At 36.6% G+C, this 14672-nt stretch overlaps 3 protein-coding genes across 3 annotated transcripts; 2 read left to right on the forward strand and 1 right to left on the reverse strand.

Annotated features, from left to right (window-relative positions):
* Positions 1-2: 2 nt before the first annotated feature.
* Positions 3-1511, forward strand: LOC112034615 (uncharacterized; the record flags this gene model as incomplete). The annotated part of the gene is given in 3 exon segments (XM_065769793.1): positions 3-79; positions 677-1007; positions 1241-1511. Coding segments are annotated over 3 exon segments (450 nt in total), but the record flags the coding sequence as incomplete, so codon positions are not given.
* A 7232-nt stretch (positions 1512-8743) lies between these two features.
* Positions 8744-10693, forward strand: LOC112034630 (uncharacterized; the record flags this gene model as incomplete). Its single annotated transcript, XM_065769792.1, is given in 2 exon segments — positions 8744-8932; positions 9760-10693. A coding segment is annotated over 1 exon segment (920 nt), but the record flags the coding sequence as incomplete, so codon positions are not given.
* A 1924-nt stretch (positions 10694-12617) lies between these two features.
* LOC136065956 (uncharacterized) lies at positions 12618-13112 on the reverse strand. Its single transcript, XM_065769794.1, has one exon. The coding sequence runs from the start codon at positions 13110-13112 to the stop codon at positions 12618-12620; it is 495 nt and encodes a 164-aa protein (XP_065625866.1).
* Between the last annotated feature and the right edge of the window lie 1560 nt (positions 13113-14672).

Here is a 14672-nt window from a genome sequence, read left to right on the forward strand (position 1 = left end):
TCAATTATGTGGCTTTAGATGACAGCATAATGGAGAAGATGAGAATAGATTTGGCAGAGTTACTTCATGTTGTTGGAAGGTAGAGTCAGATTCTCGTTGGAATTAAAAATGAAAATGCACCTATCAAAATTATATATATTGTAGGTATAATTTAATAATTTTACCCCAAGAAATTAATTTATGCATTTTTATTTCTTTTCATTATGTCATTGTGCTACTTTATTAGTGATAAATGCTTTGACTGTGATGAGTACTACTTCTTTCAACATTTAATAGCATTAATTGGTAGGTGTAGAAAAACCAGCAGGAAATATCATTGTATCATCAGATATCCAAATGATTTTTCTCTGGATCTATGAGTTTGAAATGACTTCCAATTCAACAAAAGGGCATGCTTAAGGCCTATAATTGCTCTTTCAAAGCTTGTCAAGCAAAACATCCTTTTCTTAAGTTTGGATGAGATGTCAAATCTTGGGACCTGATAATTGAGCTTTAATATGGTTTTGCTTAGTTACCTTTTTTAAGGATAGCTGGAATGTAAACAATCTAAAATTTATGGGCTACAGTTCTGAAACTTCAGTAAATAAGAGAAGCTCCACCAAGTAATTCATTTTTTGCACTTGTGGTTCTCAACCTCACTTAGTTTGCTTTCCCTTTCGTCTCTTGTTGCTCTTAGGGGAAAAGAAGGCCGAAAAATGTTAGAGGAATGCTTGTTGATCACCGAGAAGTATAAAGGAAAAGAGCATCCCAGCTCAGTGACACACCTGCTGAATCTTGCAACGTCCTATTCACGCTCAAAGAATTTTGTGGAAGCTGAACGCTTGCTCAGGACTAGTTTAGAAATCATGAGGAAGACAGTGGGGCCTGATGATCAATCCATCACCTTCCCTATGTTGCATCTTGCAGTTACATTGTACAATCTAAAACGGGATGAAGAAGCAGAGCAACTTGCGCTGGAGTTTTGCACATCCGTGAAAAGGCATTTGGAAAAGATTCTCTACCTGTTGGTAAGCTTGTTTTATTACTTTTTGCTTGATGAGATACTTGGGTCGTTTGTTTATTATCCTCTCTATTTATGTTGGACATGGTCATGATTATGAATTAGCCATTACTTCATGTTACCTAAGCTGGCTGTGACCAACAATCTTGACTAGTGTCAAAATCCATTTGAAATTTTCACATGAACTACTTATACAAGTCTAATCTGTGTCTATCTGATGTTCTCTAATTTGTATGGCAGGGGAGGCTCTGGACTGTTTGGTGTCCATTCAGACTAGATTAGGGAAGGATGATGGTGAGTTGTTGGAGCTACTCAAGAGAATTGTGAGTATCCAAGAGAGAGAATTTGGCTATGAGAGTGAAGAGGTCATGGAAACCCTGAAAAAAATTGTATACTACTTAGACAAACTGGGTAGGAAGAATGAAAAGTTTCCACTACAAAAAAGATTGTCCATACTTAGAATGAAATATAAACAAAGGATTCAATATTAATGGCATATCATCTTTGTATATTTCAAGTCTCTAATTTTTTCTCCCCGTTGATAGCAAAATGTATCTATATAACCATATCATAAGCGTACTTCGTTTTACGTTTTTCTTGTGGTCTGTTAGACTGGTTTATGTGCATACTTTGGATCTATAGAACTGTTGTATTGCCATTGCAAGAGCAAGAGCAAGAGCTAGAGCAATAGCAATAGCAATAGCAACACACCCCCAGTCCTAACTTTTGAGTTGGAATAGGTTCTCACTTCTCAGCACCACCCACAACTAAAGACTCAAAACTTCATTAGCAAGTTTATGATTATTCAAACATCAATTTTGTTGGTTGTATACAAGTGGTAAAATGTAGTGCTCTAGAATTAAAGCTTTACTTCTTACAACAATGCCAAAAGGGCAACTTGAGTTGGATATCAAAATACTATTCTCATTACAACAAGTACTAGGTGTATAATCAATATACTGGCAATTCCATCTCTTTCAACTCAAACTTCTCCCTGCGTACTACAAATCATGGTTTCAAAATATATCCAATTGAAACTGATGTTAAGTTCTAATTGAAAATATATCCAATTGACTGCAATTCTAGTGATTCGATTTTTTGACAAGAGGATAATCATGAAAATTTCAATTACATTATCTTTTAGTTACAACTTGCAAGTGGGGATTAAAATTGAAATTGACACTCTCAACCTCTTCCATGTCACTAGACTATAAAACTATTGGTAATATATATATTTTCTGAGTTATTATATTTAATAATGGGTTTTAAACTTTTAATTTTTAGCTTCAAATTTTCATTTTTTTTCAAAGGTCAGGTTTTTGGGGCAAATGCTGAGTCTTTATTAAAAGGTTATGGCTGTGTCCTGTCCGGCTTCTCAGCTATAAATCTAGACATGGAGCCTACATGGTTTAGACTTTACGGGCACATTTTGTTGCCCTAAAACAAATTTCTTTAATTTAAGAAAGGCTAGGACTGAAAAGGATGGGGTGTGATACTGTGATTGATGGAATGGTAGATGAAAATGATTGGAGATTTTTTATCTTTTGTTTTTGATTTGTTGATAATATGTGGCCCCAATGGTGAATTGCTAAACAAGGCCCTTCAAAGCCTATTTATCACATCAAAACAACTAAATATAGTAAATGAATATTTAGATGAGTGTTTACACAATCATCTGAATATATATTATAATATTATATAATAAAAATTAGGTTTTAAAATTTATAATTTTGACAAGTGGTTTAACAAATATGTTACACTTACACATCGTATAGTACGTGTTTGCGGAATAACTCATTAATTATAAAGACAATTTACTTTAGATGAAAAAATTGTTAAGATAATTTGTTTGATAAACTCTATTACCTAAAGTTAAGATAAATTTAATATTTTTAAAAATCATTTTGATCACCTATTATAATTCTATGTTTAATATAATAAAAGTTACATCTTACGGAGTACATGGTTAATAAAATAAAAATTATATTTTGCATAATGTGATTGGCACTGCTTGCTCTAAGTGGCTCATCAATTCATCATGTGTACAACACGTAAAATCAATGTGCTTTTGCCACGTAGCTTATTGACTACTTTAGTTTAGTAGTAGTAGTAGTAGTTGTTGTTGTTGTTGTTGTTTTTTTTTTTTTTTTTTTTTTTTATCTGATAGATGATGAGTGCGAACTCGTCAGTACTGTTCAAACTGATGAGTGGGGACTCGTCAGTACTGTTCAAACTGATGAGTGTGGACTCGTCAGTACTGTTCATCGGATGAAGATGATCCTTTAACTTCCACAGATGGTCACCGGTGTGGTGCCTGCCACAACGCCTCCGATGCCAAAGTCAAAATATGAAACTCTCTTAAAAGAAAAGCAATATAAGATGAACAGAAAAGCAAATAAACAATCTCCTTTCTTACTTGTCTCTCCCATTTTTTGGCGATGTCTGGGACTTATATATCTTCTTATGGCCTCTAGTTGTTGGGTTAGTTATGGAGGTCTTAATGCTCCTTTTGGTAACGTCTGGGGCTGTTTAATGTGTCATCACTGTTTTTCAACGGATTGTACAGTTGTCCCTGTAACCGTTTTGGGTTTGATTGCCTGCACTGAATGGTCTGGATATCTTCGTCAGTAAAACATATAATTAACTCACCTAGCCAGAGTTTGGATTCGTCCGTATTAATGGGATCGTCCATGTGTAAATGAACTCGTCAGCCCCGTCAGTTGCCCCTCGATTCTGTGTTCGTTATTTAAATGTCGACCATAGAATGTGAAGAGTTTACAGTTTACGAATGTCGTTTGGGATTTCGATCCACATTAATTGCAAAGTGGCGGCGTTTCGTAAATCGTGGCATACGTGGCACGTGCTGGTGGGTGGAGTTAATGCTTTGATTTGGTGGGACTATTGGGCTTCCCGCTGGTTTTTTCAGTTTTCCAAAGCCTTAGTTTAAAACTTCTTGTTGTTCACTTTTTTCAAAAATCCTTCAATCATTTGCTTTGATCGTCCTTTCCGGCGACCTCTCTCTGCAACCTTTCTCTTAACTGGCAATCAGTGTGGTGGTGCTCCCTCTTCTGATCGCTTCCTTAAGGTACGCCCATTCTCCTGTGTTACTCTTCTTCGCCTTGTTGTGGCTTTGCATCTGATCTTTTTCTCTTTTCTCTTTTCGTTTGTTCTAAATTCCATGGGGGTTTAGTTTGCCGTTGTGTCTTTTATTTGGTTTTTATGGTTAGTAGCTCTGAGGTTAGGATAGCTTGCCCCTTAATTTCATTCCTTTTTGCTTGCTTAGGAGGGTCTTTAAGGGTTTCCTCTAATATTGAGGATTTTGTTTTTGAGGGTAACTGTCTGAGTGTTGCTTTGGTTGATCTGTTGCCTTTGCTTCATCAGTCTTTAGATTGGTTTGTGAACGAGGTTGGAGTGAGAGTAGGTATGTCTGAAGTTAGGTCGAGCGAGCTTGAAACTGGGTTGTCGTCCAACGGCGGACCAGCGGAGGAAGATACAGCCGTCTCTGGCCCTCAAGAGGTTAGGGCTTTTTATGCTCTGGGAGAGGAGTGTGGGCTAGACGCTGACACATTGGCGAGGTTTAGAGATAGATTCCAGTTTCCGCATCGAGTTAGGGTTCGTCTGCCCAGTAAGGAAGACCGGGCGTGTCACTTCTTCCTAGGTGAGGTATGCTTTTACGAGGCTGCCTTCACTTGTGGGTTGAGGTTTCTTGTCCATCCTTTCTTGATGGAGCTGTTAGATCACTTTGGTATCGCTCCGGGGCAACTTATGCCCAATTCGTGGAGAATTTTAGTCAGTTGTATGGGGATATGGCTGGCAGCTAATGACGGGGATATGATTAGGGTTGACGAATTGGTGTATTTGTATCGTTTGAAAGCGTCAAAGGAGCATGAGTATTATGAACTAGTGCCTTGGGAGAGGAGGACTAGGATTGTCAAAAAGTTACCTTCGTCATTCAGGTATTGGAAGTCCAGATTCTTCTATGTGTTAGGGGACGATTTTGAGACACCCTCGGGTGAGGTTTGGGGTGATCTCCCGGTGTTACGTCGTCGGTGGGAAACCCCGACTTTAGGTGCGTCAATATTTCTCCTTCGTTTCTTGAATTCTGTCGTGCTTACAATTATAGCCGCTAACACCCTCTCCCCTCCCCCCCCAAATTTTTTTTTTTTTTTAGTCAAAAGACGGCCAAAGCTTAAGAGCAGGTATAGAGAACGTGTGCAAAAGGCTATCAAGTACGCGCAGACAATCGAGAGCTGGGACGATCTCGTTGATCCCAGAACTCTTGCGTTCTACTGCCTCGGGCCTGAGCCCTCTGCCTTTGTTTTGAAAAATCTTGACATAGAAGGAAAAAAGAGTAAGTTCTAGCTTCGTCAGTATTGACCTTTCTTTCCTGTGCTTTTCTTCGGGACTAATGTTCTTTTTTTGACAGAGATGACGTCCAAATTCAATAAAGATATGTATGCGAAGATGAGGGCAAAGAAGGACGAGCCCTTGTCCAACATAGGAAAAAAGACCGTGCGTGTAGTAGGGAGGGGTCTTTCTGCCACTCCGCCATCTTCCGTCACTCCCCTTGTCTCCGGCACTGAGACGACGAGGATCGCTTCTCCGTCTACTTCAGTGGAGGAGCTTCCCACGCCCGTCTCCAAGAGGCCACACTTGACGGGGAAAGAGAAAGAGAAAGAGAAAGAGGATGTTGGTCGCTCAACAATTTGGGGGGACGAGAAGTTGGCAATTGAACGGGCCCACAGCATTGTGACGGCTGACGACCTGAAGGCTTTCTCTGGGGTCTCCTTTAATACAGTCGCTGGTGGCCACGTCCATAAGCTCGTTTAGGTGAAGTGCTTTTACTTCTTTCATAAGCAACCCTTTTTTTTTTTTTTTTACCGAAGACTTGGTACTTCTTTTCAGGTTCTGGGAGAGAGCTTACACATTGCTTCTGAGTATCTTACTCAAGAGGCTAAGCTGGCATCCCTTTCGTCAAAGGTGCAAGCTTTGGAAAGTGAGAACTCAAAGCTGAAGAAGAACCTTATCGACTCTATGGACGAAGCTACTACTTTAAAGGAGAAGGTCAAGGGTTTAGGTGACGACCTTAGAGTTGAGCGCCAGCTGAACTTGGAGAAGGATGAGCAGCTTCAGAGCTCTAAGGAATTGCTGAAGACCATTGCGGCTAGGTTCGTTGAGGCCTTTCAAACCACTGAAGAGTACAATACTGTGCTTTTCAGTTGGTATTTTAAAGGCTTTGAACTTCTTCGGAGATATATGGTCAAGCACCCAACCGGTGTTGACATGGGGAACCTGAACTTGGAGGAAGTGGACAGGGAGATGGCCGCTGACGAAGCTGCTCTGTCCGCGGTCCTTGCTGATGATGCTCCAGGAGATGCCCCTGTTGACGATGCTGCTGCCGTCGATGCCTCTCCTGCTTCTGAAGCCTGAGCTTGCTACTTAGGGATGGCAATTTCTCCTCGTCTCGCTTAACCCGCCCCTCTCTGCTTCACCCCGCGCAGGTTTTCCCCGCCTCATAAAGGTGGTGGGGTGGGGATGGGGCAAAATTTTAGCCCCGCCCTGCCCTGCCCCGCTCCGCGTTGCTAAAAATTATAATTGTAAATTTTTCATACCCTAAAACCTTACTATTTAAACAAACATATCAATATTAGCTTATTTTATTCTACCCAATGTAGTTCTCTGCCTTTATTTTATTATGTGTTATACTATGAGGTTTTTATTTATTTTTATTTTTTATTTTTATGATTGTCTTGTTAACACTTAGATATATTATTCAATTTTTTCTAAAAATTTATTTGATTTGATGGGATAAATTTAGTTGTAATTTTAAGTATATTTTTATTAATGAAATAGGTTTCACTAAAAAAATTGTACTAGTTGTAAGGCAAATTAACAAAAAGTAGAGTTTTATAGGGTGGGGCGGGGCTTCACGGGGCCCCATGGGGCAGGGTTTCGCAGGGCCCCATAGGGCGGGGATGGGGTGAGAAAATTTTTCCCGTCATGCAGAGCGGGACAGGGATAGGGTAAGGCAAAACCATGCGGGACAAGGACAAAGACCCCATCCTTTAGCCACGCCCTACCCCATTGCCATCCCTAATGTGATTTACATGAACTTGTTAAGTAAATTGGAATTTTAAATGACATGACTTAGTAAAACAATGAATATTTCTAAAACATTTCAAAGTAAAACATTTGTTTCTTTAGAAAAATAACTTGTTTTACTTATGCGAATACATTTTTTAAAATAAAGTTTCAACTTATAAAGTTTGTTTCTGATTATTACTTTTTATCATTAAACCAAGACGTCAATTGATTCTTGGTGTAGGCCTATATTGAATCTTAAATCTCTTACTCAACGACAAAAAACTTTATTAGTTGAGTTAACTAGAACCTACTTATGTGATTACGAACCTGTTTGATTAGGGTGTTTGATCAATAGTTTTTAGTGTTTAAATACAGAAAATTGTGGGCCAAAAAAAAAAAACGCGTTTGTTAAGGATGTTTTTTACTGGAGTGTTTGAGTTATGTTGCTCAATTTAGGGTGTTTAAATATTGAATTTAAAAAACTTCTTTTACCAGTTTTCAGTTTTCAAATAACGTTGCTCAATGACACTTTCGTAAATATGTTGAAAAATATAAGACCCACTTGATTAGATAACACATAAAACTTTATTTTTCAATTTCAACTAGGGGGCCCACTTGTACTGTACTTGTCAGCTTTAAAAAAAAACACGCACATACCAAACACACAATTATGTTTTTTCATACACTGAAATACGTTATTTGAAATATAGTACCAAATACATTTTTTGCTTTATGAATACTGTAAATATGTGCTTTACAACACTTTCTAAACCACAGTTTTCACATTATTTTAAACAAAGATACTAGAAAAAAGTTTTGAAAATATTTTATGTTGTTTGGTTTTACACGGAAAATCATTAATAATTTTTCATATGCAACCGTGGAAGTTTTTCTAAATGGCACAAAAAAAAAAAAGAGAGACAATTTTTGTTACATATTTATATAATATAACAAACATGTTAATGCTTTTGGTAGTTAAAAAAAAACATATTAATGCTTTTCCCTTGTGAGTCAAATAAGTGAAAATATTTCTTGGTTAATTTTCAGCATTGCAACCAAATATAAATATAGAAAAAATAGACAATTTTCTAGAAAAAGTTTTCTGTAATAACAAATAACCAACCCTGAAAAAATCAAAATCCGTTTTTATTTCTATTTTTGAAAAAAAATCAAAATTCGTTTCTATTTTATTTCTATTTTTGATAAGTTGAGGGTTTTCTTCCTTTCTTTTTTGAGAAAGATTATTGGTTTATCACCGAGTTATGACTTCAACTTCAGATAAATTCTCTTACTCTAAATTTAAAAAAAAAAAAAAAAATCAGAAAAATTATTTTATATATGAGTTTTCTTTTTTTGTTAAAAAAAAAGTATAGATTTATTATTTATATCAACAGATTCAACAGTGGTGTAAGTGCCAAGAAACACAAACAAAAAAACAAAACAAAAAACAGTATAGGACTAAGACTTCAGACCTGAGACCAATTTTTTTTTTTAGTACATATATGATTTTAGCGGCAAATCAAGAAAATCCATCTCTTTTGATAAGGTAATATTATCTCTCTTTCTTGATCTCATCAAATTTTTTGGTTCATGTTCATGTTCTGTTCCTTTTTTCTTTTCTTCATTTTTTAATGCTTTCCTTAACTCTTTATGCTTTACCTTTTTTGTATTATACATAAGGATACCGAATCTACTTCTGTTCATTTCTGTATATTTGGTTTGTTGTGAAGAGGTTGTGTCAATATCTGTCTTGTCTTTTGAGCCTATAAATTTGCATCAGCTTCTTGTTTCACCTTCTGGGTTGGCAGTGAAACCAATTTGATTGCTACCTTTTCTTTATTTTGAGAAGTGGGTGTTCTTTCATTTTGTTTATACTTATGTTTCTGTGTTTATTTTCAAAGTGAATTCTATGGATTTCTTGATGTGGGTCTTGCACTTTCTGGATCCTGGGTTTTGGTTAATACAATAATACTTCATAATGGGTTTGTTTTTTTATTATTATGGTCGTCTATCTACAGGGTCAAATCTATAATTGCCAGTATGATTTGAGAGTTTATGTTATATACTTATATATCTGGTTGTCAACTATGCTTGTATGAGGAATTTGGTATTTGCTTCATGTTTCTAATTGACCTACTTTATGAACATGGCTTGCTTTTAAATCCGAATAAGAACAATATCACTCATTGAGAAGTTGTTTATGTTGGTAAATGTAGGTTAATCAAGGGTGTGATATTTGTTTTGTGTTTATACATTAAGGTTAGTGTTATTGTCAGCATGATTTGCATAATTTTTTCATGTACAGTTCACTTCTTTAATGTTTGGTAACTAAACAAAAGCAGCTCCTAAAGGTTTCCCAGAATTTTCAGTTTGTGTTGAAATTTATCTCTAGCATCCTATTTCTTATCAGTTGAATTGTGCTGAATTTGTCTGGGTCATATATTCTGTGATCTGAATTCTGTTTATTTTGTAGAGTACTAGACTATTGGGATCCAAGACCCAAGTAAATGAAGTAATTGTGAATTGTGATAAGGTTTTGCTGAGTCGAGCTTAGTCTCACAGATTTATTTAGCTTTGAGCTTTCAAATGTCTTGATTATATGGACTAGAACAAATGCTTTACTGGATATTGTTGCTTATATGAGATTCTAACTTTGCTGCTGTTTAATCCATCAGAGATTGGTAACATAATGGCTGCATCAGGAGCAAGAGCAACAAGGCAGCAAACAGCTAACTATCGCTTCGCCGAAGAAGATTTCAGGAGAGCTCCAAATTTTTCTTGCTCCCCATCTTCTTCCTCAAAATCAGAATCTGATGTTTCACCTGATAGTGCTGCAAATGGACCTGATCATCCCTACCCAATGCGCACACCTCATAAATCATATTCTGATCCACCAACCAACATGAGGTGGTGGTTGAACCTGGAACCAAACTTCGGACACCACAAAGATTTTACTCATGAACAGCTAAATGCCTTGGAGGCTGAGCTCGAAGTTTTAAGTTCTGGATTTGTTAATAAAACTACAAAAATTAATGAGGATCATCAAACAAAGGAAGAAGTTAGTAATCAAACTGTTAAAGAAAATAATTCTTTTATGGAGAAACCTTGGGATTTTTCTGCCAGTTGTTTGAAAAATGAAAATAATACTGGAATGGGTGAAGTCAAGGATGTACTCAGTAATGATTCACAGAAAACTCTTAAGAAGAAAGACTTGGGGGAGTTCTGGTACTTAGATGACAAATTCATGGGCTTGGATTCTTTCAATTGCTTGGTCCATGAACAAGCTAAGAAGCTTTCTTCTGATCTGGGATCCGATTGGGTGGGATCTGAGAAGACTGAAACCTGGTGGCGCACTGCTGGTCAAGATGAGTTGGCTTTGTTGGTTGCTCAGAGGTCACTTGAATATATTGAGAATTGTGATCTACCAAGGCCACAGGCCAAGCATTTTAGGAAGGGACCATCTGCTCATACAGAGCATTTCCACCATGATGAGAGTTTTGCTTCATCTTTAGATCAGACAGTTAATAAGGGATTCTCCAATCTAGAGAACCGTGCATGGGAAAGTTCCACTACAGATTACTCACAGCAGAATTCGGGCCAACATTTCAGGTAATGCTGTAGATTGTTACTTTATAGACCTTTTTGTGGTTTCAGAATCAACAGCACCATCATCAGTGCTTCATTTAGGTAGTGTATTGATGCTTAAGTTATCCACTGTGTCTTACTTACTATACTTTTGACCATATGAAGTAATATATGATGGGGTGCTACCCAAATGGAAACCTCACATTTTTCACATCAATTATTAGTAGTACAGACTACAGCGTACTCATCTAGATGATTCAAATTGTTTTAATAGAATTTAGCTATTGATAACCTTAATCTCATGACCATAATCAATGTGTAGTGGTGTAATCAAGTCATTTTTCAAATAGGATTATCATTTAATTTAATTTAAATATGTTTCTATTAATCATCAATCAGAAGGATGAAAATTTATTGCAAGGTCTTTGATTGTTACAAGGGTCCACCATTTTGCTGATGTTGTAGTGAGGATGTCCCCCCTCACAGAATGATTAGAATCCGCAAGTAAACACTATATAATAATTTCCAAATGAAATATGAAGGATGTAATTTATTTATTTTGAGCTGAAGTTGAGGGGAAAGAGAGGGGGCAGGGGGGTAGTTTACTCTCACATGCAAAGCCACAATAGACTTGTTGTGATTTGATGTACAACCTTCTGTCATTTACATGCATATGCTTTCTTTATCTGTCAAAAAAGAAAAAAAAAAAAGATCCCATTAGACTGTTATCTACATCTTTTAATGATAAATTGCTGACAACTAATACTGCAGAAATTCAAGTCCAAAGAATGTGTTTCCTATATTATGATTACAAGATCCAACCCAACCAGTACAAAGTTTTATGTTTGTTAAGTTATCAAATCTCCCAAAAGCTTAAGTTGTTAGGAAAATGGTGAATCTAATCATTTAGCCATAATTCTAACACTCCCCTTCCTTGTAGCCTAAACTACCCCTTAATATGTGGAGTCCAACGCAAATTAAGATGTTTGTTCTGATTCCATATTAAACAAATTTGAACACAGAGAAGTGATGCGTACCTTTCGTTGGTCTGTGTTTAATTCCGATTATGTTGGTCACGGAGTAGCGCTGATCCTCAATCTCAATTCCTATGCCCTTACGGACAGTATCTATGTCTCTCTATTTCTGTCTCTCTATTTTTCTGTATCTGCATCTCTGTATTTCCGTATCTCAATACCTCTTGTACCTTTCACCGTATTTAATTTTGACTGGTAGTAGTTCTCTCTATTTCTCTGTATCTGCCTCTCTCTATTTCTGTATCTCAATACCTCTTGCACCTTTAGGTTACCGGTGTCGGTTGCGGTGGTCTAAGTCTGGCAAGGGATGGTGATGGTCGGCCATATGAACTCTGTCTCCTCTGTATCGCAAGAATTTTTTTTTTTTTTTTTTTTTTTCTCAAAGAATTATCTGTAAAATTGGTAAGCATAATATAGCAAATGATGTTAAGAGAATTGCATTCAAGCTCTTGCTAAAGCTTGAATTGGACTCTTAAGCTTGTAACAAGCTTTTAACTGACTCCAAAATCCAGCCAAGAGATATTATACAGAACATCAAGGTAAGTGAACATGATGAACCTGATGATGACAAAGAAATTGGATTCAAACTAAGATATTTAAATTAGGTAGCTTACAAACCATTTGGGAAATGCATAGTAAATAATAAATAAAAGAAGGATAATCCAATCTAAATTTTTTTTACTCAATTATATACATATTTATATCTAGTCACATGATTTGTACAAATTATGTACTTAATATACACAGTAAATAAATCCAAACTGCATTAATACTTACAGAAGCTTGTAAAAAAAATCACCAATCTGAAACATGCATCCCCATAGAGCCCAATTATGACCATGAAGAGCAAGTTCCGTTTGTAGCATGATAGCACATGGCACGAGTGCTATTGACAGCCATAATAAAGGATCAATTTAAAGAGATGGAAACAACCATCCCATGGTCCAACCAAGGAGCAAACCAGCACTGGCAAGACCCAACCCCACTGCAAAAGCAACAGCACGTTTTCTAATCTCACTCCTTCGTTTACTATGCCTTCTCTTTCCAGTCTTGTGCTGATCCTTCTTTGTCTGTCTGACCCTGTGTGGAAACCAAGGTAAGCCAGACGGAAAAAGACCAGAGATAGGTTGGTTTTTGTTCTTACGCTGGAGGCATAGGTTCTCCAGCTGCAGCAATTGGAACCACTGTTTATAAGCAAAGAGCTGTGATGCCTGTTTGAAAAAGAGTGCGACAACATGCTCCTTATCAGCATAGGCTTGCTCTGCTGCTTTCTCAGCTTCCCTTGCTCGTGTTTGAGAATGACATAGTGCCTCCAACAATTCTGTCTTGCTAGGATCATCGTCTGGCTCAACCTTGTTAGTACTATTACCAATACCGTGGCTGGAGCAAACATATGAACCATTGTTCATCGATAAATTGAACTCAATATGACAATAATTTTTACAGCACGAGTAAAGTAACAAAAGGTACACAGAAGGCAATGACAATAGGAAAGTAATGGCATTAACATTTAAAACCTTACCACAGGCATAATTATGGGATTTTGAGACATCCCTATGAAATAAGGAAGGAACAATATAATTTCTGAGAGTTCATTATAATTTGGAAAGAAAAAAGGATATATTCACAAACTTGGCAAATAATCCAGCATAATTTACGGCACAGGACATATACTGTGACTGAAATTTAGTATAATACATATACTTGGGTCACTTAAGTGTAATTAATGACCCTTTAAAATATGAAGAATTTGTCACACAGTAGATAGAACAGAGAGATGGATAAAACAAATTTTGTTGTAGCAATCAGTTATCTCTTTCTTCAGATCATCTAACTGGTTTTATTAACTCATGGTCACAATAATATAATATTAACAGTAAATTAAATTATATGTTCCAGGAGAGCTACAAGAATGATTGCTTTGTTACAGCTTGTTGAGCAGCTTATTTAGTTACAGCTTTTTAAAGCCTCACTTTCTTTCTTTCTTTTTTTCTTTTTTCCTTTTTCTCCTCCCTAGGTACAACTTATTATAACCTCACTTATTAAAATGGGCTCCGCTTTTAGAAGTAAGCTGCCCAAAATAAGTTATCCAAATGGACACTAAGTAGGGGTGGTCTTCAAGATGAGCCATATAGACAATTAAGAAAGATCTTGGAGACAGTACAAGGCTTAGTTTAGGACGCAAAAAATTCAAAAAGAAAAGAGAGGTGCACAGCACATGATGGCATGGATAATAATTCAAATACCTCCCACAGTGAAAAGTAGCTGTCATCATAGGGCAGATGCAGTGGTTCAAATCCTACTGCCCACAAAAGAGAGAAAAGGAAGAAGGGGGAAAGCTCCCACTGGTTAAGGAACGTAAAAAAGCTATGGCTATTGTCAAATCAAATAGTTTAGTACAATTCCCTCTGTTTGTTTGGGACAGATAGCCCAGAAAAAGCACTTGAAAAAAGTGTTAGAAGGGATCCCAATATTTTGCCCACATAATGGGTGTCAAGAAACATAAACTCATGTTCTTGCAACTTATTAACTTAACAAACTAATGAAGATTTCTGACTATATTAAGGACAACTACAGGCTGTATGTGAAAAACCTTTTTTTGCTGGGGGTGGGGGAATTAGAACACAGGAATGTGACTGTCAACAACACCCCCCCCCCCCCACTTTTTTTTTTTTTCCTTTTTTCTGTGGGACTACTAGATTCAGCCCTTCATCATATACTATATATAATAGTCGAATCCTTTTCCTGTAATTAAGGAGGTGCTGCCATGAATGAAAAATGCCCATCTAAAATTCAGCCATGTTCACAATTAAAAAGCGATAAATTATATTGTTTCACAACCTTAACACCGTTTGATAATCTTTGTGTATATGTATATATAAAAAATAAAAAATAAAAACTGGTTAAAATAAAATAAAAACAGGTTTGCAACTTTAAAAAAAAATAGCGATACAGAGAAAGGGAAGGAG

The sequence above is a fragment of the Quercus suber genome, unplaced genomic scaffold, assembly GCF_002906115.3.
Source record: "Quercus suber isolate HL8 unplaced genomic scaffold, Cork oak 2.0 scaffold_1388, whole genome shotgun sequence".
Lineage (NCBI taxonomy): Eukaryota > Viridiplantae > Streptophyta > Magnoliopsida > Fagales > Fagaceae > Quercus > Quercus suber.

Bases quoted from the DNA above. Each gene is read 5' to 3' on its own strand.
- LOC136065956 (XM_065769794.1), bottom strand. From the start codon at position 13,112: ATGAACAATGGTTCATATGTTTGCTCCAGCCACGGTATTGGTAATAGT.